The 24,038-nt window shown below is 42.4% G+C and overlaps 4 protein-coding genes across 5 annotated transcripts in view; 3 read left to right on the top strand and 1 right to left on the bottom strand.

The window, feature by feature from the left end:
• Positions 1-132: 132 nt before the first annotated feature.
• Positions 133-6,586, top strand: ppa1b (inorganic pyrophosphatase 1b). Its single transcript, XM_030378929.1, has 11 exons — positions 133-428; positions 944-1,008; positions 1,684-1,737; positions 2,025-2,144; positions 2,642-2,728; positions 2,848-2,974; positions 3,519-3,646; positions 3,810-3,895; positions 4,111-4,186; positions 5,951-5,990; positions 6,267-6,586. Exons 1-11 carry the CDS (start codon positions 368-370, stop codon positions 6,296-6,298), a joined length of 876 nt encoding a protein of 291 aa, XP_030234789.1. The 5' UTR covers positions 133-367; the 3' UTR covers positions 6,299-6,586.
• A 389-nt stretch (positions 6,587-6,975) lies between these two features.
• On the top strand, positions 6,976-11,003 carry sar1ab (secretion associated, Ras related GTPase 1Ab). The gene is made up of 7 exons (XM_030378932.1): positions 6,976-7,132; positions 8,008-8,078; positions 8,261-8,380; positions 8,674-8,739; positions 8,836-8,939; positions 9,039-9,170; positions 9,611-11,003. The coding sequence occupies exons 2-7, from the start codon at positions 8,021-8,023 to the stop codon at positions 9,725-9,727; spliced, it is 597 nt and encodes a 198-aa protein (XP_030234792.1). The 5' UTR covers positions 6,976-7,132; positions 8,008-8,020; the 3' UTR covers positions 9,728-11,003.
• A 285-nt stretch (positions 11,004-11,288) lies between these two features.
• Positions 11,289-13,905, top strand: tysnd1 (trypsin like peroxisomal matrix peptidase 1). Its single transcript, XM_030378912.1, has 4 exons — positions 11,289-12,585; positions 12,855-12,985; positions 13,075-13,260; positions 13,562-13,905. The coding sequence occupies exons 1-4, from the start codon at positions 11,519-11,521 to the stop codon at positions 13,762-13,764; spliced, it is 1,587 nt and encodes a 528-aa protein (XP_030234772.1). The 5' UTR covers positions 11,289-11,518; the 3' UTR covers positions 13,765-13,905.
• A 4,628-nt stretch (positions 13,906-18,533) lies between these two features.
• Positions 18,534-24,038, bottom strand: part of spock2 (SPARC (osteonectin), cwcv and kazal like domains proteoglycan 2) — a 27,363-nt gene continuing 21,858 nt past the window's right edge. For both annotated transcript variants that reach the window (XM_030378916.1, XM_030378915.1), the window contains 4 exons: positions 23,690-23,908; positions 22,359-22,421; positions 20,634-20,765; positions 18,534-19,581 (listed from right to left, as the gene is read on the bottom strand). In XM_030378916.1, coding sequence (XP_030234776.1) covers positions 19,433-19,581; positions 20,634-20,765; positions 22,359-22,421; positions 23,690-23,908 — 563 coding nt within the window. In that variant the 3' untranslated portion in view covers positions 18,534-19,432. The remainder of the gene's footprint in view (positions 19,582-20,633; positions 20,766-22,358; positions 22,422-23,689; positions 23,909-24,038) is intronic.

Genomic DNA, 24,038 nt, shown 5'->3' with positions numbered 1-24,038 from the left:
GCCTTCTGTTATTATTTAATTGTCCCAAGTGTTTGGATTAAACCTACTTGAGACATACGATTAAATGAACAAATAGATACATATATATATTTTAAATTTATAATGTCAACATTAATTTAATCGTCATCGAATATTCTAATAATTTCTACAGCATAGTGATATTGTGCTGAACCTCCCTAAACACTCATAAAATGTAGTTTACTGGGTGGAGAAAATGTGTGACCTATGGGTGAGGGAGGACCGATCCTAGACAACACGTACGCATGCGCAGTTGATTCGGAAGTAGGTTATTCTTTCGTTCCCTAGCTCGTAGCGCGATCATTCGCCAAAGCAAAAGCAGTAGCGACCCACCGGCTTGGAGTTAACCATGAGCTACACAGTCGAAGAACGGGGAGACCTACATAGTCTGACCTACCGCTTGTTTTACAGTAAGTAGTTCAACTGTTCTGATTTAACGAGTTGATTCGAGCTCCTCAACGCCACTCACGATCTTCCACGTGTCACTTCTATTCATTCTGAAACGGTCCATCATATAATCCGACTGTGCTCGACACCGCGATTTGTATATTTGAAACATCGCTTTAAACCTAACACTGGCTCAGCCTATATGTGCCATCTAACTCGAAGGATGATGCAAGGTTGCAGGGAGTACCTGTCAAGGAGTCTGCTGTAGTTTGCGTCCTGCTGCCTTGCATCATCCTCCAGCAGAAGCTTAGTATGGTACTAAACGCCTTAATGAATGAAACGCAGATTTTTAATCCGATAATTTTCATCTGTATCGCACAACCAGTACGTAACTTTATACATTTTACATTAACCATTTGTATTTAGTTCAGCGTACTAAACCGAAAGTCCACCCTTTGAATCTGTGATATCCGGCGGCTTCCAAATCTGAACAAGGCCCTTTTGTCAAAACTTGAAACATTTATTTTCTCTTTTGCAGAAAATGCCGATGGAAAGGTTGTCTCCCCATTCCATGACATACCAATGTATGCTGATGAAGGACAGGTAAAGTGGACTAGTTCCCTCACAAGCCCCTTTTTGTAATTACTAATGGATCTCATTTTGTGTTGCTCTCTCTTCGTCTTCACTTCACTACCATATAGTTAGCCTCATACCATAATTATCTAAGTCATATTTTAAGGTTCATCTTGTATTTAGTGTAAAAAATGCCTCAGTCAAATAGATTGCTTGGCAGATGGTGATTATGGAATATAGAAAGATCTCTGATTGACTTAGGATATAGCCAATGAGGCACAGTGAAACAGAAGTGCTAGGAGAGTAGTTAGGTTAGATATCACATTTTGGACAAAATATGACTTGGGAGGACTGAATGAAATGTGTTAAACTGACTCCAATGATAAAGAACATCAAGGCTAACTTGGGAATCAGGCCCTGTCTAAAATTCCGAACTACCCCTTTAAATGGTAAGGTAAACCAGGCATAATTTTGATTGTGATAAGTAGGTTCATAGTCTGTTTGTCCAAGGGCGTTTACACATTGCAGAATCCTTTCCTGTTACGTGCTATTTCAATGTCCACGTCATTTTTAATAGAGGTTGACAACTCATATGAACTCTCCGTAACATATCTTTATTGCCATCTGCTATTGCTCCAATTTTACATCAATGCCATTTATTTGAATTATCTGTTTTCGTTCCCAAAACTTCCCTTGGATTTTCAGAACATCTTCCATGTGGTTATTGAAGTACCAAGATGGACAAATGCCAAGATGGAGGTATTTTATTATTTTCCTGGTCATGCAGTTCATTATTAAACCTGTTTATGCAGTTTCCTAATTATTCATTTTGAGGTTGCATGAAGTGGGATGTTACTCTCGCATAAGGAAATAAAAGCATTGAAACTCAATATTATACAGATGCTTACAATACATTAGGATTGTAGATTTTAATTTAGTGCATTGTTGGCCCAAGCGGAATCAAACCCTGACAATATTAGTGCCATGACATGTACACTACCAAGGGCTTGAATAAACAATGGAAATGTATTCCTACTTAATTTCAGATCTCTACAACAGAACCCCTCAATCCAGTCAAGCAAGATGTGAAAAAGGGTAAAGTGCGCTATGTGGCGAATGTGTTCCCTCACAAAGGGTACATCTGGAACTACGGAGCTATTCCCCAGGTCCGTGTCTTTATACCTATAAGGAGCTTATTGAACCTATGTTGGTTTTCAAATGTAATCTCGGAAAAACTGAAATCTGCCTGCCAGATTTCACCTACTCACATCAGAGTTTAAATGGTTTCTTCCTAACCTGCTTCTTGGAACAGGTCCCAGCTCTGAAGCAGACATGTTTGATTATTAGCTTAAGGCATGTATTACATCTTTCACCTGCAGTACACAGGGCAATATTCCAACTGTAGGGCTTCCAACTCATACTTTGTAAGATAAATCCCATATCTACTATCTATCCAAACAGTGCCCCAATGATGGGTCTATTTATGAACAACTGCAATAAACAATGTCATACTAAACAAAGTACAATTTATTTTAGCTGATTACATTCTTAAGAATTAAGTTGAACATTATCATCAGAATGGCATTATTGTCGGCCAGAGAAAAACAGACTTGTAAACGGCTTTAAATTGAAGTAGTTTCCTAATATTTTGTCATTCCCTCAGACGTGGGAAGACCCAACCCACAAAGATCCAGACACCGGTCACGTCGGTGACAACGACCCAATCGACGTTTGTGAAATCGGCAGCAAGGTACAACGCCATCACAACTCCTCCATTTGTACCAAACAACAGCCTCCGTTGACACTCAAATAAGAAATGACTCCTTTTGAGCCATGGAACAGGACAGTAACCCAAAATATACTCTCTAGGTGTGCTCACGTGGGGAGGTAATCAAAGTGAAAGTGCTCGGCATTCTGGCCATGATTGACGAAGGAGAGACTGACTGGAAAGTCATCGTAATCAACGTGGACGACCCCGAGGCCAAAGACTTGAACAGTAAGCCAGTAATTCTGTTCGATTATATTTCCATCCACTCATTTCCCATCTATCTCTGACTTGCTTGCAACCAAAAACCTCTTTGGTCTCGAGTATAAGGGTCATTTAGTGGCTATGGTCTTCCAATGTCTGAGGAGATTATCAAATATTATGAAGAAGTTCAGGTTTAAGCAGCTTGCAAGTCTGTTTTTATTTTCTGTGCCACCGTTATGACATTTACAATTTAATATGAGATGTTACATTTAATAGGGTTAATTAAGAGTATTTCATTTATTGCAGTTCTTCATGTATACAACCATCATTTGGGCAGCGTTTAGATTGATACTAGATATTGGCATCTCAATAAGTGAGGGTTAGTGAGTTCCAAGCCATATAGTAGGAGTGCTGCACTGTGTACTGCAGGGGAGAATATAAATCACGTTGGATCTGAATCCGAAGTCACTTTGGATGAGTGTCTATTATTTAAGTATTTACTATTTAGTAACTTGGCAAAGTGTCATATTGAGATGCAGTAACACAACTTTTTGTGTCCCTGTTTGTTTAGATATCAGCGACGTCAAAAGACTGAAACCGGGCTACCTCGACGCCACTGTGGACTGGTTCAGACGCTACAAGGTCCCCGATGGGAAACCAGAGAACCAGTTTGGCTTTAATGGAGAATTCAAGGACAAGGTGACCCCAAAACAGCCAACTGTTTGCCGGCATCAATACATGTTGAACGCATAGCAGTTACTGCAAAGTTGGACAAATAAACTCACAAAAATGTATACTAAAATAATAGTTAGTTGTACCTAAAACATAAATCGTAATAGCGTGGCTGCTGATTTCTTTGTAGGACTTCGCCATAGAAACCATCAAGACCACCAACAAATTCTGGAAAGCCCTCATCTCTCAGCAGGCCAAACCAGGGGAACTCAACTGGTAAGCGATTAATCATTTGGGATGGAGGCTGTTGCCAGATATGCCCATTTGTATTAATATATCTTAGATATTCATACTATACTGCTGTAGAGGACAGGTTGTTACAGTGGAATCAAAACTAAGTTGACCTCTTATAGACTGTATTTAAATTAGTTATTTAGATTAGGTTCTTTCACACAATGTGTAATTATTTATTGTATTTGTACGCAATGCAGCATGAACACGACCATTTCCCCGGAGGACAGCCCCTGCCACGTCTCAGTGGATCAAGCCAAGGCTATCATCGAGAAGGTCTGTCTGCTAATATTTTGGTTCTACTGTTTAAAGTTGTCTGTATGTGTGGTTTGCCTGTGATGCTTCTAGGTTCTGACTAGGTTCTGACTTTTTGGGGGGCTCAACCCCAGGAAGCCACAGGGGTATATGAAGCATATAAAGTCCTGTCCAAGATTTTATTATTCCACAACCTTTATTTTCTTAGTTACTATGCTGTTGTATGTCTAAGCTAATAGCTGGCAGTGTCAGCTAAATAATGCGGTTCTGAACCACTAAGGTGATGAAAGGAAAAAAGACTGATGGATGAAGGAATAATCAATGGATGTGAACTGTAATGACAAATTTGAGGTATATTAAATTTCCTTTGTGTAAGTTTCACTCAAAAATGACCATATTTCCCCCTTTTTTATATTTACATAGTTACTGAAACACATTGGTACCACATGTACTAGATTAATAACAAGAGAGACATACCACTATTTTGGGAGCACTAAATATGGTCTCACTTTCAGGGACCCATACATTTTTATTAAAACTTCTGATGCAAAAAAATCTTCTTCTGATGCAAAAAAAAAAAGGGTGCTAGTTTTCAATTTAAAAAAATTATCAATTATCAGCTGTGGGCGTTTTCATTGCCACAACAACATGAGCTAATCAACAAGTACAACATGTTATAGACCAGTGGTTCTCAATTATTTCATTCCCACCCGAGGTGACAGAATTTTTGTTGCACTCTCCCTGAATTGAAATAGCCTACTATTGAGAACCTGCTAATATTTATTTATTTAGATTAATAAAATTAGCGGAGATAACATCTGCAACAACTTAAAACAATTTCCAAGTTCAGTTCATTAACTCAATTTGTGACATTTAAACGAGACTTCTAAGTCTGTGTAAATCTAAAAACAGAGAAACAAGAGCAAATGATTCACTGGGGTTTGCATTTAATAACAAATATTTTTAAACAGTAAACATTGGTCACTTGTCAGCTTCATCAGCTTATTCCCTTATTAGCTCCCCCCCCCCCCCCCCCCCCCCCACACACACACCTTTTATCAGCTGAGGGCGTTTTCATGAGCCTCATAGTATTAGAACATGTTGTAGGCCTACTTGTTGATTAGCTCACGTTGTTATGGCAATGAATATGCCCTCAGCTGATAAAATAATGCCAGCGTTTTTTTTCAACTGAAAATTAGCATACATTTCATCTTTTTCTACTCCTTGCACATTATCATGCTTATGTTGCTACGCAGCATCACAAGCCTCTGCCGACTAAAACATGCAGCAATTCAAGAAGAGGCATGGATAGAATCGCCTTGTGGTCAACTGTCATTTAATAGACATCTGACAGATTATGTTGAGGTTTTAAAATGATTGATTATTATTATTACCTGGTCATGTTATAACACAGCTGGAAATCGTGGATTTTCTGATAAAGACTAGCTAGCCTTTTTGACAAACAAAAAAGCAGAAACTATGTTAAGTGTGCTCGTGCTGCATTTTTGGTTTGGTCAAACCGGAGACGCCAACCCACCAATCAGAGGTTAGAGATCCCTGCAGGAAGGTTGCGCTCGATTTCACTAGCCCATTTGAGCCTGTTCATTAGTGTACAGCATCCATTCTCTCATTGCTTGTGTAAAAAAAAAAAGGTAGAATATAAGATTTGTGGACGAAACGATAGGGTAGGCTAAGGCAAGTTTTGGGTGGGCTTGAGCCCACCCAAAAAAGGTCTAGCTTCGCCACTGATGCTAATATTAATAAATGTCATCCTGTTTGTTTTAGACGAGTCCCGCTGGAGCAGCAGAAACTATTCCTTCAACAGGTAATATAAGTATAATGTTTGTATAATACTATCCGATCATTGAGTTGTCATTACTTTATCATGCTCATTTTGAGCAGATTCATTTGAAAATAATAGTTCTCGCTTTTCACGTTAGTGCAAGCTGTAACATTAGTTATGTTTTTTTGTGAAAAACATTTGAACGTATGCATAGTAACATCCTCATGTTTAAAGATGAAGAAATATGTTAACTATACAAATATCGGTACATTCATCTATCATTCAGCTAAAATTGCACATGCTTGTTTTTATTTATAGTGGACAAATCGTTTTACTTCGAGAGGAAGTAACTAAAGAACTGGATGGAACAAACCAAGACTCCAGTCTGTTCATTTGGACCAACGCTGAACCATTCTTTGCAGGGATAGATTTTGGCATTTTCCATCACTCAATACTAAATGGAGATCCTATGTAGAAATAATGCTAATTTGTAGGCTACTGTAAGTCTTGGACAATTTTTACTTAATTTAAAACGTTTCTTTGGAGATGTGCGCTTGTTTACTACTCTGTACTGGCCAAATGCTTCTGTTCTGTATGAGACCCTGAAATGCTTTAATAAAGCGATTATGTTCAAATGACATGGGCATGTTTTTAAAATGGCTGTTATTTCTTTAGCTTGTGTTACCAAGGACTCCAGAGGATTCCCCAGTGTTGTGGACTATTACTATTGCGGCAATTATCGCTGGAAATAGTGCCGCCTAGCGTTTATTTAATTGTAGTGCGAATACCTAATGATTAATTTCTGGAAATATGTACACAACTGCACGTTTGTCTGTTCTGTACATCGTTTACGGGATAGCTGCGAGGTTGATAGAAAATGTTGCCCCTTACAAATAATGTCCGTGAGTGGGACACTGAACTAAGTGGCCTAAATTACAGAATTATAGTTGTATTGCCCTTTTACAACGTATTTTTAATTAGGGTTACTTACGGTGAAAGGGATCATTATATAGGCCTACCCGTACCATTCCCCTTACACCCAATCCCAACACCACCCCTCTAGCCCCTCCGTGTCCGCTCCAAAATAACCATTACGCAGTTCCGGTGAGCTGTCAAACGCGTACCTGTCAATCGACGCAAAAGCTTGGACCAAAAGTTTGCGGATCCCGCGTTAATATCTCAAGGTAACGACAACTTTGTATAGGATAAACAGTCCGGACCAGAAATCCCACGTGTTTAATGTTTACGTGCCAACGTTCTTTTATTTAACGTGTCCTTGTATGATCCAGTCAATGTTGTTCTTTGGAATTCCATTCCCTACGAGTGGGATGACTTACTCCGATATTACCCTGATGTGGTTTTGTTCTGTGTCGGACCATTGATTTAATAGCAAAAATAGTTGAGAGAGGTCTAATTTTATAGGCTAAGAAGTTTATAATGTTACGAGGACATTTCCATTTAGAGTTTAACGTGTATCGCCAGTGGTTGTCAATACATGAGCCGTAACTGAAAGTTCGTGAAGTTACACAAACAACAAATAATGTCTGATTTCTCGCGTCGACCAAAGTAAATTCCAGACTGGGTGTGTGAGCGGGTTCGCATCCCCGTGATTTCGTGCGGGCCCATGAAAACACTGAGAGGAGGATGACTGGCGATATCGTATGTCAGAATGCCACAAGTTAACATATAAATAGTCTGAGCAAGAACACTATGACTCGGGGAGAGCCACAGACCAGCTGAAGGAGGCCTTTTCTTTTTTTTCTTTTTTTACACCTGCCATTATGCAAGATTTCTCCCTTCCGTGCGCGTCCTTATACTTGGTGCGATTACACAGAGATTATACATACCAGTAATGTAATCCTGTTCCAGCAATATAGTTGAAGCAACATTCAACCTGCTAACACTATAATAAACATTGCCTCCGTCTCTATATTTGTTCAGATGTTTCAGATAAGCCTATTCTACGAACAAAGCTACATCTCTTTTAGTCTGTATCCTTTTCATCGATATAATGTTGACTAACGTATACAAATGTATATGTGTTAAACACCCATTACAGAGGGCCAAGAGACATGTCTTTTATATTCAACTGGCTCTGCAAGGGCTTCAGCAGTGTCTTGCAACTTCTAGGTAAAGTACCTTCAATGTGTGATAATTTGTCTATAGAATATGTAATGAGTACAAATCTTGTAGCACATACTGTTTCAGATAGACCCGAGGAGTCTTATTCCAATATGATTCCACTACAACCATAACAAAAATGACCTTATAATATAAGAGTTATTTGAATGTGTTCTCTTTTTTCCCTGCAGGATTATACAAGAAGACAGGGAAGCTAGTTTTCCTGGGGCTGGATAATGCTGGGAAAACAACATTGTTGCACATGCTGAGAGATGACAGGCTAGGACAGCACGTCCCAACTCTGCACCCGAGTACAGTGAATCATTCACACCATTTCATACTTTCATTCGATAAGAAACTGGATACTTCTATTCAAAACAACTTGCAGTGGATGTTTCTACATGTCACCTAGGAGCATAGGGTACAGTCTTGTGATATAGACCCACAGAGGCCTTCTGGTAGACTGAACAAAGAGAATCGAACCAAGTACCTTTTGGCCGGGATCCAAGCCACAGACCAGTAGCCACTCACACTTCAGATGTTACAAAGTCTATTGTCTTCTTACTCCTTTCATGATCATTATATGCTCTCATTCTGTCCACAGCATCAGAGGAGCTGACTATAGCTGGTATGACCTTCACTACATTTGACCTTGGTGGTCATACGCAAGGTTGGAGTTTAGTAATATTGCTTTTGCCGTCACATTGCATTTCAAGTCCATCGGATCCTTTCATTCCTGGGTTCAAATTGTCCAAACTTTTTCCAGCCCGGAGAATTTGGAAGAACTACCTCCCAGCCATCAACGGTATCGTCTACATGGTGGACGTAGCCGATCACGAGCGGCTAGAGGAAGCAAAAATTGAACTTGATGTGAGGCAACTTTATAAAAAAGAAAAGGACAAAAGTCAGTTTCTAGCCATTCCGGGTTTTGAACTAAACTTCCTGCCCCCACCCCTCCCTCCCTGCCAGGCCCTGTTAACAGATGAAACCATCTTCACGGTCCCAGTCCTGATCCTCGGGAATAAGATAGACCGTCCAGAGGCCATCAGTGAAGACGCTCTGCGGGGGATGTTCGGTCTTCATGGACACACAACCGGAAAGGTATTGGCCTGGATCTGCCTTCAGACAAGACGCAACCATTACTACTATTGTTTAGTCGTTTACCAGAGGCTTTAAGAGGTCTTTAGATGTGATTAAGGCACACATCATCTTGCCCGTCCTGCCAACAGGGCTAGTATTCAAGAGGTCCAAGTTTGAGGTTCAAGCCCACAACCTTTCAGTCGGGGGTCAAACACTCTCACTACTTGACCGACCTGCCGCTGGTAGATTTGGTTGAAAAAATGCCAGGCATATGTATTGCAAGGAAAAAACCCTGCCGACAGGTACACTTTAAAGATTTAGTATCCCAACCAGAACCTTTCAGTTGAGAGTAAAACCCTCTAGCCACTAGCATTTATTGGATGGTCTGCAAGGATATTTATGGGGAATTAAGATAAGAGGGAGCCACCTCATTGATGCTGTGTTTGTTGCTCTCTTACCAGGGGCAGGTGTCGCTGAAGGAGCAGAATCTGAGGCCGATGGAGGTGTTCATGTGCAGCGTTCTTAAGCGGCAGGGATATGGAGACGGCTTCCGCTGGCTCTCCCAGTACATTGAATGATCCAGAGAAGAGATTCTCTAAGATTTGCCATGGGGGTCTATGCATTCAAAAACACAAAAACAGGGCCGACATGAGACTACCTACAATATCCTGACTGTCTTGAGAATGAGATCATTGTATACCATGTAATGTTACTATACCCTGTTTACAAGATATTTCAGTCAGTTAAGTGAGGTCTATTTGCTATTTTTCGTGAAAGTTGTCATTAAGACGCTTTTATCCAAAGCGAGTTACAGTGAATTGAGATACATTTCACCAGGTCAGATGGTAAAAACAGTAGATACAGTTAATCATGGAACAGGTACGGTTTTGGGATTTTTCTCAAGGATACCTAACACCCACCACCACCTAATATAATTAATAAGAGTCCTGCTATGTTTTTCTCTATAATCTTTCTATAAAGTATTAGTTTTTCTTATAATGCTGCCAATAGCCGTGCCCAAAGTTACACAGACCGTGCCAGTGCTGTGAACAAGTTTCTGGGCATGTGTTATTTTTAGCATTGGTGTAAGCTTACAGAGAAGACTATGCTGAACATTGGTTAACTTAATTCAGGTTGGTCAGTGAACCATGCAGGATATGCATGGTGCATATTCTGCACCATGCAATCTCAAAAAGTGAAAAGTGTTGGAGATGAATTATATTTTACATGAATTCTGATGTTTTTAAATTTTCCTTATGGATGGCAGGATGCGTTTTAGTTATTTTCATGAAGAATAAGACCTAAGAAATAATGTTGCATCTAGAAAGTGTTTACATTTCTGTGACAAAAACAATAAGCAAAGATTAATTGATATTAATCAAATTCATCCATAGCCTTCATAGTTGTTAAAGTAATTGCTTGAGTATTTTTTTGTCGCACTTGAAGGTGTACCACTACAAGTAATTCAAACTTTATCAAATTCGGATTATGGTATATATTTTATATTGTTTAACTTTAGTGTATGTTTAATAACAGCATTCGGAGCAATGCAGGCTGTAGGATGTATGCAATGACAATGCTTTATGTTACTGTGAAAATACCCAAGTACTTTGTGATTATTGCTGCCTGAAACATTGTAGTTGATATGAGGGTACTTGGTATTGAAAAATCAGGTTGTGCCGACTATTGTCAATATATTACTTTGTTAATAACAGTATAAACATTGCAAAGTTGATCCTGTCAAATTTGTATATTGGGAAACTGAAAAAACTTTTTTTTGTTAACTAAAGTAGCATTAACTTTTTACTGAATTATTTAATTCTTATGTTCCGTTTTAAAAACGAACAACCCCAATTTGGTTATGTTTCATGTGTCTATGTGTGTCCATATTCGTTGCAGGTTCTTGCAAAAACAATAGTATCTTTGACACTTAAGTTATAGCAAAGCTGAAAGAATAAGTAAGTATAGTATATTCTTGTTAGTAATGAGTGTACAAAGTTCATTTGTTTCTTCTGCTGATTGTTGACTCTCCAAACGAGCATGCGCATGCCAGCTACTCGTCTTCGATTGGTTAAGAATTAATCGGATTTGACCAATCCCGTCTTTCCGGTCAGGGCCGTCGTTCTAGGGACCAATGGAATACAACCAGGAAGTCGGGTTTCACCATTTGACATGTTGTATAACTAGGCTCTCGGCAACTTATTTCTTTTCTGAGAAATACTTCAACAATATACAAAGCCACACGCCTTTGTTCTCACTACAGGATTGGTTTGTGAAATATTATCTATAATACTTTCATTGTTCAACCACGCAAGATTTCAAATAGTTTGACACTTACATTTGAAGTTAAAAGTAATCGAATTTGCAGTATGGATCTGATCGAGGGGTCATGTTGTGTCGTGACAGTCTCGCAGCCTGCTTCTGAACAGCGAGGCTTTAGTTGTAGCGGAGTCATCCTTAATCATCATGCAGGAATCATCATTTGCAACGGATTTCCATTTTCTCGTTTTATGAACCACAAGTCACCTGTTGACCTACACAGTAGGTTTTTGTTACCAGACACCTTTACTGCCAACCTCGACATCCTGATACATTCACCTGCACGGAAAAAAGTGAAAAAAGACTTGATCCCTAACATCAACTCTGCTCCCCATAAAGCCAAGGTGCTGATGCTCGTCAACTGCTTGGAGTTCAACATGGCTTTTCACACAATTTTCCAAGAGTCAGACAGCTGGAAATTCCACAATGACGACGGCATGGAAGAGCTGATAAAAGAGTCCAGGTTTCTTAGCTGGTTTGCTGTCCTGAAGACAGATTTCGAGGACAGTTGCCGAAGTTCAATAAACATCCCTTATGCAAAAAGTTCTTCTCTTCGCAAAGGATCCGCAGTCGTTGCATGTGGCTCACCCTTTGGGTCCCTCTGCCCAGACCTCTTCACGAACACCCTCAGCACGGGCATAGTCAGTAACTTATGCGGGGAGGACAATGCGGTTATTCTCACGGATGCCCGGTGCCTGCCCGGTACTGAGGGCGGGGGGCTTTTTGTGATGGAAAGCGATGACCACGCAAGCCTGGTTGGGGTCATCGTGTCTTCACTGTGCTGGAAAGGAGTGGAGTGGATCGGTCTCACCTTAGTTTGTTCTGTCCAAGTTATTTTGAGAAACATAAGGGACATAACTGACAGGAGAAACGTAGAATCTACACTGACGGCACTGAGCTGTCTACATGGAAGTGCACCGGAAGGCCTTCGAGGCTTGAGCACAGCGTCGTCCTCCTTTTCCTCTTCCAAGTTGAGGAAATACCCCACTGTGTGCTTGATTGAAAGTGGACAGTTTTGGGGCTCTGGTGTTTTGGTCGCATCTCGTCTGGCGCTTACCTGTCGACATGTCGTCAACGGAAAGAAGACTGTTACTCTGAAGTTCCATCACAAGGGCAGGTAGAAAACACTGTCGATTGTCTATAATATCCTTCTATCTTCCTGAAAGCAACATAATGGTACCAAGTTATGATGGCAACAGATACTAATAGGCCTTCTGGACAATTCAATTGAAAAATAACTGCCTACTTTAATTCCTATTGTCCTTCATAGCTGAGCTGACCTGACCTTTGTCTCTAGAGGTTCATGACCAGGGTGACCATGTGTTCTACTACTACTTTGAATAAAATACCCATACATTTGGTCTCCCCATTTATTCTCCTGTTCAGGTTCCATGTTGTCATGGGTGATGTGCTATTTTCCACAAAGCCGTCTTCCTCCTATGATTTTGCTGTGGTACAGCTGAGAGACTCTGCTCCTGAGGTGGTGGTTCCACCGGTGGCCAAGTCCTTTCAGCCAGGTGGGGTCAAAGATAATTGCAGGTTATTAACAACACTATTTATATATTATTTTATTCTAACAATTGCATTTGTATTATTCTTCCTTAAGGCGAGGAGGTAGTGGTAGTTGGGTATGGCGGACTTGGAAAGAGCTGTGGTCCTTCGTTGACTGGCGGCATCCTATCTAAAGCCGTCAACTGGGATCGCACACCTGTGATGCTGCAGACGACGTGTGCAGTACAGGCGGGCGCCAGCGGGGGCGCTGTGGTGCGGAAACACTCCGGGGAGTTATTGGGTAAGGCTTTCTATTAACCAACATCCAGAAGCACATTTCCACCTTTTAAACAGTAGGGGTTACTTTACGACTATGGTAAAACTTCCCTCATACACAAAATTGCTTAATATATTTAATTATATTCAATTAAGTCATTTTGCCGACCAAAGCGGCATACAATGAGTATATTGCACACATAAATGAGCAGGAAAGTTAGGGCGTTTGAACCCAGAATACCATCTTTCGGTCAAACACCCAAACTATCATTCCCCACAATTGTATGCAAGTTTAAAACGTATAATTATGTTCCTCTAAATCCCAGGCATTGTAGCCAGTAACACCAGGGACTGCACGGCCAACGTGACCTACCCTCACCTGAACTACAGCATCCCAGCGACGGTCTTCCAGCCCCTGCTGGAGCGCTTCAGCCAATCAGGAAACACGGAGGCCTTCAGGGAGCTAGACGCCTCAGACGCTGGCGTCCGGAGGGTCTGGAGGCTCCAGAATGCTCAGAGCAAACTCTGACCTGATCAGCATAAGGACTAACACAGTGGTATCGGAACTTGGCTTGCTGGAGATGATTTGCTGACATCCGATTTCCAACTCTTAATTCCTGCATTTGTCAATAATTGTCCTGCCTGAGGAATAAACATTTGCACATAGTAATTTGGTGTGTGTGTCCTAGTCATAATTCCCTTTTGTTTTGGGTTCAGTTGTTACTTGGTTGGATTCTCTCAGGAGTGGGATTAGGGACAGGGTTGGGATCCAGAAGTGTAACATAAATGGTCAATCTAGTCACTCAGAAGAAAGCTCTGTGCTTTTGGGATTTAATGTATTCCCAGTAATATGGTGGTTTTACATTTTTATAGGCTTCAATGGTTTGACTGGGAGAGCCACATCATCATTAAACAGACCCTTACACTTCTTTAGAGCTGGTTTCAGCCTCCATAGTCCACCGTGCTACACGCTGGGGGGAAACAAAGTGCGAGTAGTATGTTGAAACCCTCACCTTCATCATCTGCCGTCTCATCATTTTCTACACAACATGAGTTACAGCTGCCTTTTCAAACCACTTCATCTGGCTGCGGCATGAATCCTCGGAAAATACTTTTTTTCCTGAGTTTTGAGCTGTCCTCCCCATACCTGAGAGTGTCCGGTCTCCAGCGAGGACCCTCCAGTCCAGCAGAGAGCAGCAGAGCCCCTGAGTCTCCTGGGTGATAGTTGCTCAGCTCCAGCCCTCTCTGATGGGAGGGGTTGGAGCTCAAGAGCTGAGGCCAGAGAAGAACAGCCTTCCTGTGTGACCAGGCAGCCATTACATTTACACACCCACACACAGACAGGTGTGAATTATTACTTTTCTGGATGTATATCGGTCAGATGTCTTCGGATAGTGAGAGAGTCTACAGATCAGTGTGCTAAACCATTATAGACGGCCACAAAACCATCAATAAGTAACTAATTTTACTAATAGAAGTCCAAAACATAACCAAACTGACCTCCATACCATACAGACTAAACCTCCAAAATAAAAAGGTTCCAATCTAAGGAGGCCAAGGAGGAACACCTCATCTCCAGCAGTGAGTCCTTTTGAATAACCGCGGCTAATTGCGCAATCCAATGCATTTCATGACGCCGCTCAGGAAGTTGTGGTATGTGGCACATGCTCATGCATTCTTTTAAATCTTCTTACATGTCCATGTTGTTCCGCAGTACAGAAGCATATAAATGTCAGGCAGCTTTGCTCAGTACAAGGCTCACAATGGCTGAGATAGAGCAGATGAGGATGGGGATCTACCAGGCTGAGCGCCGGGAGCAGAAGGAGGCTCTGAGGCTGAAGGAGGAGCAGTGTTACGAGAAATGGGCTGCTAAAGTCCTAGGGCCCTAGTGCTGCAGGAAAGGGGCCAGAACATGGGCCTAAGAAAAGGATGACCAGATTGGAGAAGGTGGCTTTGGGGGGAGTTACTGTTTAATTCTTGCTATGAGAAGATATGAGGCTTCAGTATGAACTAAAAAGTATTTTTTTTTTCACCTTGTTTCAGTTGCAATTCAAGATTGGTCTCCCTGTTCCAATAGGCTGATGATCCCCTCCACTGGGCCGACCCGGTATGGGTCACCTGTAGGCTATACATATACAAAGCAACACAAAAAAATTAAAAGAAATACAAATTATTACAAAAGAATACAAACAAATAGAATACAAGCAAATTCATTTATTATTTTTCTGCTCAGAATTGTGGCACAGACTTCGGATTCGGTCCCGTGACCTAGGACATGCAATTTGAAGCAAGCAAACGGTGGAGACATCACACTGGAGTTAAACCCCAGCTTTGTCCTAGCCCAGGTGAATTTAGACAAAGTCCATCTGAGTGTAGCCAACCAAGTCGACATCGATGACATTAAACTGGAGTGAAACCCCAGCTTTGTTTACATTCACCTGGGCTGGTACTAGGTAGTATGCAAGTCCTACATCTGATGGGACCCAACGAAGTCCCCATCGATGTATGTTTGGTTGGCCAGTGGGGACATCACACTGGACTGAAACCCCCGCCATGTTGAAATTGACCTAGGCTAGTTCAAAGTGTGCACGTCCTAGATCAAGGGACAAAATAAAGTCTGTTGCAATTTTGAGCTTCAAAAAATAAAAATGAAACTCAAAGACTCAAAGACAGCATGGCTCTTTGGACCAATCTCCCATGGCAACGGTATCCCCATCTTCTCAGGGCGTCTTCCACAGTAGAACCGGCCAAATTCAATCTGGAAGAAGCAACAGATACTACACCAACATATTGTACATTGAACTCTTTTCTATTCATCTGTATTATTTTTATTAGATGACAATACAATCGAATAAAACTTTCTTTGGAAAAAATAGTCATCGTGTGTTTGTTGTTGTTTTTAGATGTATACAAATTATTATACTAGCCGACACACTCTCTTTGACCCGCACATGTGCGAGTGTGTACACACATACACAACAACAGCAGGAAGGGATAAGCTTTTTGTCCCAACTCCAGATTACTTCAGACAGGCCTCTACCAAACGACGCTCACGCACTGAGCATAACGTGAAAAATCGCATTGTCACGTTGTTGTTAGCATTTAGCTTCTACCTGGAATACACCCGGATATGTAGTGCGCACCTAGCCTCTAGCCATCTAAAGGGGGTCTTATATCGAAATTCTGTTTTTTATTTAATTGAAGATACATTTGTTAAATGTTTGAACGAAGGTTGACGGTTGAGGGCTTGTTACGAAGTCTGAAGTAGTAGTCTGAAGCGTCAGACCAAGATAATCCGAACATTTAAAAACTGGAATGGAGTCTATTTTGAACAATTGTGGAACCAGATAGTTCTCAAAGTTTCTAGAGAATATTAAAAAAGAAAAGAAAGAAAAGAAAAAAAACAAAAAACGTAATAACAATAGTTGAGGACTGCATGCAGAACTCACCTAATTATACGAAACGACAGAAAAACATTTTTCAAGAAGGTCTATCGGATATCTTCATCCAGACCCGTCTGCACGTGTGTGTCTAATTAAATTAAATCTGACCGGCCTAGAGTCCTGTAAGGTGAATTGGCATCCACCGGGTGGCGCAATCTATCTATAAACTCAAATTAGAAAATGACTTTTTCAGTCCTTATCCTTTACTAATATTACACCATTATGCATATTTCTGTAATCTTGCATTCATAACCTCCTGCTTTTTTAAAGAAATGATTGATCATGACAGTAATACTTCTTTTGAAGCAGTAATGGCAGAACTTTTTGAGGTCTTATTATTATAGATGACTGCACCATTCGGGAATTCTTCAGACATTTGTATGAACTGAAGATTAAACTGTCATCATAATTTATTCTAAAAATAGATGAAAATCTGCATTAAAAACGATTGCATTAATAACCTTTCCTTGGACTCTGTTGGTGTTTCATTGTTTCCTGGTGATCTCCCCCACCTTCCCATCCTCAGTAAAATATCCATATTTAAGTACTTTGTTTGTACTAAATGTGCCATAATAATCCTATGCAGTAATTTTTTTTAGCATTTGCAGTTCCATCTATACAAAGGTAATGGAATGAGATCTAATTGTTCACAACGAATGCTCAGATCAACAGCTCAACTTGAATTGCGAATACAACTGAATTGCTCATGGTGTATCGAAGAATATATTACTGAATAGGCTAACCGAGGTATGCATAAAACCCATTCGCACCAGGTTACAGCACATGTGGCCTGTAACACGTGTTTTGTGTGTGTGAGTAGAAGAGGACAGCTGGCTACGGATGATTGGTCCCTTTGGGGTAGCCAATATCAGGAATGGGTTTTCAACTTTTCACTCGCACACACGCACGCACGCACGCAAACACACACACACACACACACACACACACACACACACACACACACACACACACACACACACACACACACACACACACACACACACACACACACACACGTCATAACCCCTCAACAGACTTGTAATTAAAAACCAAGAGAAGACTGTCTGTCAGCATAGCTCGGGACCTGATTGACGCAGCTTCTTTTTCTCACAGAAATCGAAACCCGAAACATGACTTTTATTGTTGAAGATGTCTTCTCTGTGCATAGAATACAATACACAGACAGCCTCGCTTCAGGGTGTGGGCTGAACTTGCATACGTGACCGTATACGCTCTCTCTCACACCCGTGTTCACGGAGATGGGCAGCATTCAGAGAGGGAGAGAGATGATGGAGTCAAGTCTATAGGAGAACCAAGATGCACAGACAAGACATCACTTCCATAGGTACTGTGTGGTTGAATGTGCTGACATGCTAAACTTAAGTCTGGATCTAGTTTCGTACTGTGTATGTCAACTGGCTCCCAGCTACTGCAGAGTGAGCTATGAAGACAATAGAACAGCCCCTCTCTGGGCCCCAGATTAGTTACACAGCAATGCTTTTTTGCCCATGGTACCAAATAACAACAATAGCTTTCGGTTGACTTAGGGGGGTGGGGTGGTGGGGCAAGGTTACTTCAAAATTCTCGCCTCCGAAATATAGTAACCTATTTGGCCCTCATATACGATAACATCGTACTTTATTATCTACGGGTGGTAAATTCCCATCCCATGTAGTTCACATTGAGAACAAATCTAAATTCACCTACAGCAATCGAAAGTTTCTGATTTTTTGTGATTTTCGTAGTCATTTTTGTAGCATGAATATAAAGAAACTGAGAGCTAGCGTCATTGGATTCAGTTCAAGGATGGCGTTGCAGTAGCGACAACAAGGAAGAAAGGAGCAGGACAACAGGGGATGTAGGGTGGCCATGCTCAGGCCACATAGACCGGTTTATTTGTTTTTTACTAAACACAATAGTTGATCCACATTATGATACAACACTGTTTCAATGTGAGCCGTGTGCTCTGCTAGTCTTCCAAACCACTGGAACGGCAGGACCAATGGGTGAGGGTCTTCCGATAAACACGTTATATACAAGTTAAAGAGTCGCACGGGTGAGATGTTTCGTACAAGTCGTAAATGAGACAGCACTACTGTCACATATGAGCATAAGCATATGAAATGGAAAGGGTCAAATCAAAAGGTGGAACCATGATATTCCCATCGTCTTTCTACACCTTCCTACCTCTCTTCAGTTAACCCATCATAATTGTCAGGATACAAAATAAAACGTTTGAGGGCTTGAATCCAGAGGGCCAAAATACACCCACTAATATCTGAAGTTTGTATGTGAGCAATACTTTACTTCTGGTATGTTTAAACTGTGTCCCCCGCTCAAAGACAGCCCCGGAATATACAACTGATAGAGAATTAAGATCCACAAACATTGAAGGACAAAATTCTACACTCCTACTTACTTTATCAATCTTTTTTTTGTTTTAAATATATGTTCCTTTCCCTCCTTTCCATGCCCATATATATTCCTTATCAATCCAAACCAAGTTCATAGCTTGTTGAAGACAGGTTAAAAACTACCTCTGTCTTAGTGTGTGTGTCTGTGCGTGTGTTTCTGTGCGTGTGTGTGTGCCTGTGTGTATCTGTGCCTGTGTGTGTATGTGTGTGTGCGCTTGTTTGTGTGGGCGCGCGTGAATGTGTGAGAGAGACAGAGCGCCAGATCAAGATCTAGAAAACATAGTAAGATGCTCCTGTGGGTGATCTCCGACACCGCTCTTAGTCAAGGCCTCCCCTTTCTTTACCAGATATACCCTCCATCATCCACCTCCCCCACCTCCTCCTCTTCCTCCTCCGCCTCCTCTGCGTTCTCCTCCTCCGCCTCCTTCTCCTCCTCATCCTCCCAGCCGACGCCGCTGCCAAAATCCCCCGAGTACACCACTTCATCATCTGCAGACGGGGGGGGTGGGGGTTTGGGGGGGAAAGAAAAGGAGGGGGGAACATAGAGAGGATTCGAAATGACCCACAATGCACTGCATCAAAAAATTGAGTTAATTTCTATTCAAGGCATACACTCTGACGTTGAGGCTTCCATACAGTCCGTCGGGAGAGGCTGCAGAGGAATCCATTAAAAAAAAAAGAGTACTGACTGCCTTGGCAACGGCAAGTCTTGTGTGTGTGTGTGTGTGTGTGTGTGTGTGTGTGTGTGTGTGTGTGTGTGTGTGTGTGTGTGTGTGTGTGTGTGTGTGTGTGTGTGTGTGTTTGTGTTTGACTCTGTGTAGAATTGAACGGTTGTCTCAGAAACCGGTGCCAAGGCGGACCCCATTCATGGCAGACACCGGTTGAGCTCCAGCCAGTTCTCGCCGTTTATCTTGAGGGACTTTTCTCAGGGTGGCAGGCGTCCCTTTAGAATGCAAATGACACCCAGACACATGAATGTGCCACTGGTCCTGCTCCCTGAGTTATGCTGCACCGGCCCTCCTAGCCCTTCAAAATAAAGGCGCTCTGTTTCTGAATGTGGGTCGAAAACGAATGCTACTACACTTGGAGGTGTTGTGTAATGTAGGTGGAAGAGGGACAGAACCAAACAAACAAACAACGTGTCTCTATCAGAATTTAAATACATAAATACAGAAAAAAAAGAACATATAAAAATCGACTATGAATATAGAATATAGTAGATAGATATAGTAGATAGTAGTTGTATAGAATATGATATATTCAATGTGAAGATCTCTTACCACAGTTAGGTGTACACTACCTACCCCTACATAGAATATGATATATTTAATATGAAGGGATCTCTTAGCACAGGCAGGCTAACAATACCGACCCTCTATATAGAAGATGATATATTAAAAATGAACAGAGCTCCTACCACAGTCAGGCTTACCTACCTTATATAGAATATGATGCATTAAATATGAAGGGATCTCCTACCAGAGTCAGGCTTGCCTACCCTATATAGAATATGATGTATCAAATATGAAGGGATCTCTTACCACAGTCAGGCTTGCCATGCATCCTGGAGCCAGCTATCTCCCCTCCATGCTGGTCCACACACCAGCACTCTCCTCGGTCACACTGCTGCTTCCGGAAGAACCCGTCCTCATCGCAGCTCGGGATGAACACACCTGAGACACACACAACACGGCCACATGCACACGTACACACACACACCCACACGTACCGGGTCACCTGAAGAGCTTTGGGGGTATCTGCAACCTATGGGGTCTCTGACGCAGCAAAGGTCTGTTACTGGACCTTGGCTTATTTACTGGTGCTAACAAATCCTGGATGACCCCCCCCCCGTCCCCCCGTCCCCCCGTCCCGTCCCATGGGGAGGGAATCATGTGTTGTGTGTTCTGTTGTGTAATCTCACCTCATTTCATCTCAGCTTATCTCAGTTTATCTTAACTACTAGAACCTTATCTGCTGTTGTATTATTGCAGAATCGATAGCAACAAGCAACTAAAATGACACATTTATATTTGGAGATGTGCTGTTTGTGATTGCAGCGAAATCACTCTGTAATGTCAACAACGTCTCTGTGATGACTGATATGAATGACGAATTGATAGTGTTATATTTGTACTTTGTTGTAGCAATCGCTATCACGTTGTCTCTGATATCAGTAGAAAGAGAGAGAGAGAGAGAGAGAGAGAGAGAGAGAGAGAGAGAGAGAGAGAGAGAGAAAATGAAAAAACAGAAAAAACTGATGAAAATGTGGTTTGCGTCAACACATGAATAAACAATTGCCCAAAACCACATTTGAGAATGCAACTTTCAACACAATCTTCCCCGTTACGATCCGTCAGGTCCTCCCCTCATAGTTTTGCCTGAAATAAATCTGCCTTGTCATCGCCTGGGAGCCCGGCCTTAATAGAGCCGTCCCTCCCAGTGGGAGCGTCCTAGGGAACATGTGAGCATCAGGCAGGCAGCATGGCTCCTCCCTGCCCTCCACCAAGCCCGAGCTTAGCTCCGTGTCCTTCAGCAGTCCTGACTCACTGCCCCAAACAACACGCTACAATCTGCAGTGTGCACATTCACACAGGCGCACACACACACACACACACACACACACACACACACACACACACACACACACACACACACACACACACACACACACACACACACACACACACACACAAACACCAAGGCTCGCGCACACACACAAAGGCTTGCACGCACGCACACACACATACACACATACACAGGCTCACACAGTCACGCCATCTAAGATCCACCGCTGGCTGCGGTCCCTAGCCGTCTGTCAGTGTATCTGTTCTTCTGCTTCTAATCCGCTGAGCAGGGGGCTAATCCTTGCCTCCTGCTTCTTTCCCGCTCCATGAAACAACCTCTAGGACCCTAAACCTTCTGGAACCTAAACTTCCCAGGAAACCAAATCTCTAGGATACTACTCCAGTCTCTGGAAAACCTACATTTCTAGGAACCTGCAATTCTAGAAACTTAAATCTCTTGGCCCGGAAAGATTTTACGAGACAAACCTCTACGAAACTAAACCTTTAGGAACTCCAACTTCTAGGGGCCTAAAACCATAGCCTTGAGGACCCTAAAGATCTAGGAATCTAAACTTCGAAGGGAACCTGAACCTCTGGTCTCCATGAGCCCAGATGAACCTAAAGCAGCCGTTTCACCAGAGCAGCCCTCACGGGGGACCCTGGCAGGGGGGAGAAGCACGTCCATGCAGGTGAGCAACATACCAAACTTCCTCTTGCCTCCTTCCTGCACCTGGATCCTCTCCAGCTCCGCCAGGCAGACGGGCTCTGGGGGGAAGGGGGGGGGGAGGAGAAAGTTAAGACGTTAAGGCTTTGAGGACGGACGCAGGCCAGTCAAAGCTGGCTATGGATTGACAAAATGAGAAATGTGTCAGACCTAACCTCCTCATCAAGAGGAGGCTTAGAGATACTGAAAAGTCACAAGCTAGCTTAGACAGACACTGATGAATTATTATCATCAGAGTCTGTATTATTTATAAAGTAGCACACAACAAATTTTGGCCAACATGAACCAATATTTACAACACACTTACTTTTGTGTTTTATTTCGTGACTAGCATTTTAAAACAACTTCTGTATTCATTAATTTATCAATATCCGTATTGGCCCGTACCAGAACGACCAATAATACTATCCTACATGTGGTCTGATACCGGCACATCATACATTGGTGGTGGTCGCTAGACCAGTGCATCCCCTCGCTGATCTTATTGCAGAAAATATTTTCTTCTCCAGAACCAATTACTGCAACGGATAAGCCGGCAGGGAGCAGTGTCTCGTGGGCCTTTCTACACCCAGCGGCGGATGGCTTTCTGCTCCGCTGGCGGTGTGAGAGAGCCAGCCTCTCTGCCAGCAACACGGAGCTAGCCTGCTGGGAGAACCCCGGGCTCCACAGCAGGGGGTGCATTCAGGGGCCCGTGGCCGCTCTCTTCACCCCGCCAATGGAGGTTAAGTGGGGGCCACGGAACAGAGGCACTGGGAAGTCGATCAGAGCAGATCGCTGCACCAGGGAGGTGCTGCGGGGCTGGGGAACCTCGACACGTACACATAAATAGACCGACATACACGAATAGGAGCTCTCATGCTCTCCCTCTCGCGCACACACACACACACACACACACACACACACACACACACACACACACACACACACACACTACTAGTACTAATGGGACCACACATTCACAAACACGGACAAATAGGCATACATGATCTCACACACTCTCTGTAACACACATAAACAGACACACATGCATGTGATCATAAAGACACACAAGACACACAAAATGCACATATATCAACGCCCACACAAACACACACACACACACACAGAAACAAAACCACCCACCATATATATATATATATGATCAAACCCAAACACACACACAACACACACACACACACACACACACACACACACACACAAACACACACACACACACACACACACACACACACACACACACACACACACACACACACACACACACACACACATATATTTCGCCACGCACACACACACAGAGAATACGTACTCTCCCTCCAGAAGCAGAGGCACCACTCTGCGGTGGACACCTTGCCGTCTCGGTAGGAGTCACAGGAGCTGAAGAAGGGCCGGATGCAGATCTCATACTTGTCCAGGTTGATGGCCGCCAGCTCCGCCTGGTCCAGGTTCAGGTCGCTGTTGGTGTCCAGCTTGGAGAACATCCAGCCTATGGAGTCTTTGCAGCTGGCCACCAGGCCCCTGTCGAGACCTGCACAGAGGGAAACACCCACAACAACCACATCACTCTGGGTCCATCTTTGTTTAGAACCTGTTGTTTCCTTATGATCAGGAAATTTCTCACTAATGATTTCCCAATTACAATAACAAGTTTGGAAGAT

This window comes from Gadus morhua, chromosome 15 (assembly GCF_902167405.1).
Source record: "Gadus morhua chromosome 15, gadMor3.0, whole genome shotgun sequence".
In the NCBI taxonomy this organism is placed as follows: Eukaryota; Metazoa; Chordata; class Actinopteri; order Gadiformes; family Gadidae; genus Gadus; species Gadus morhua.
Note: the sequence above shows the minus strand (reverse complement) of the source record. Positions and strands in the feature narration are given on the sequence as shown.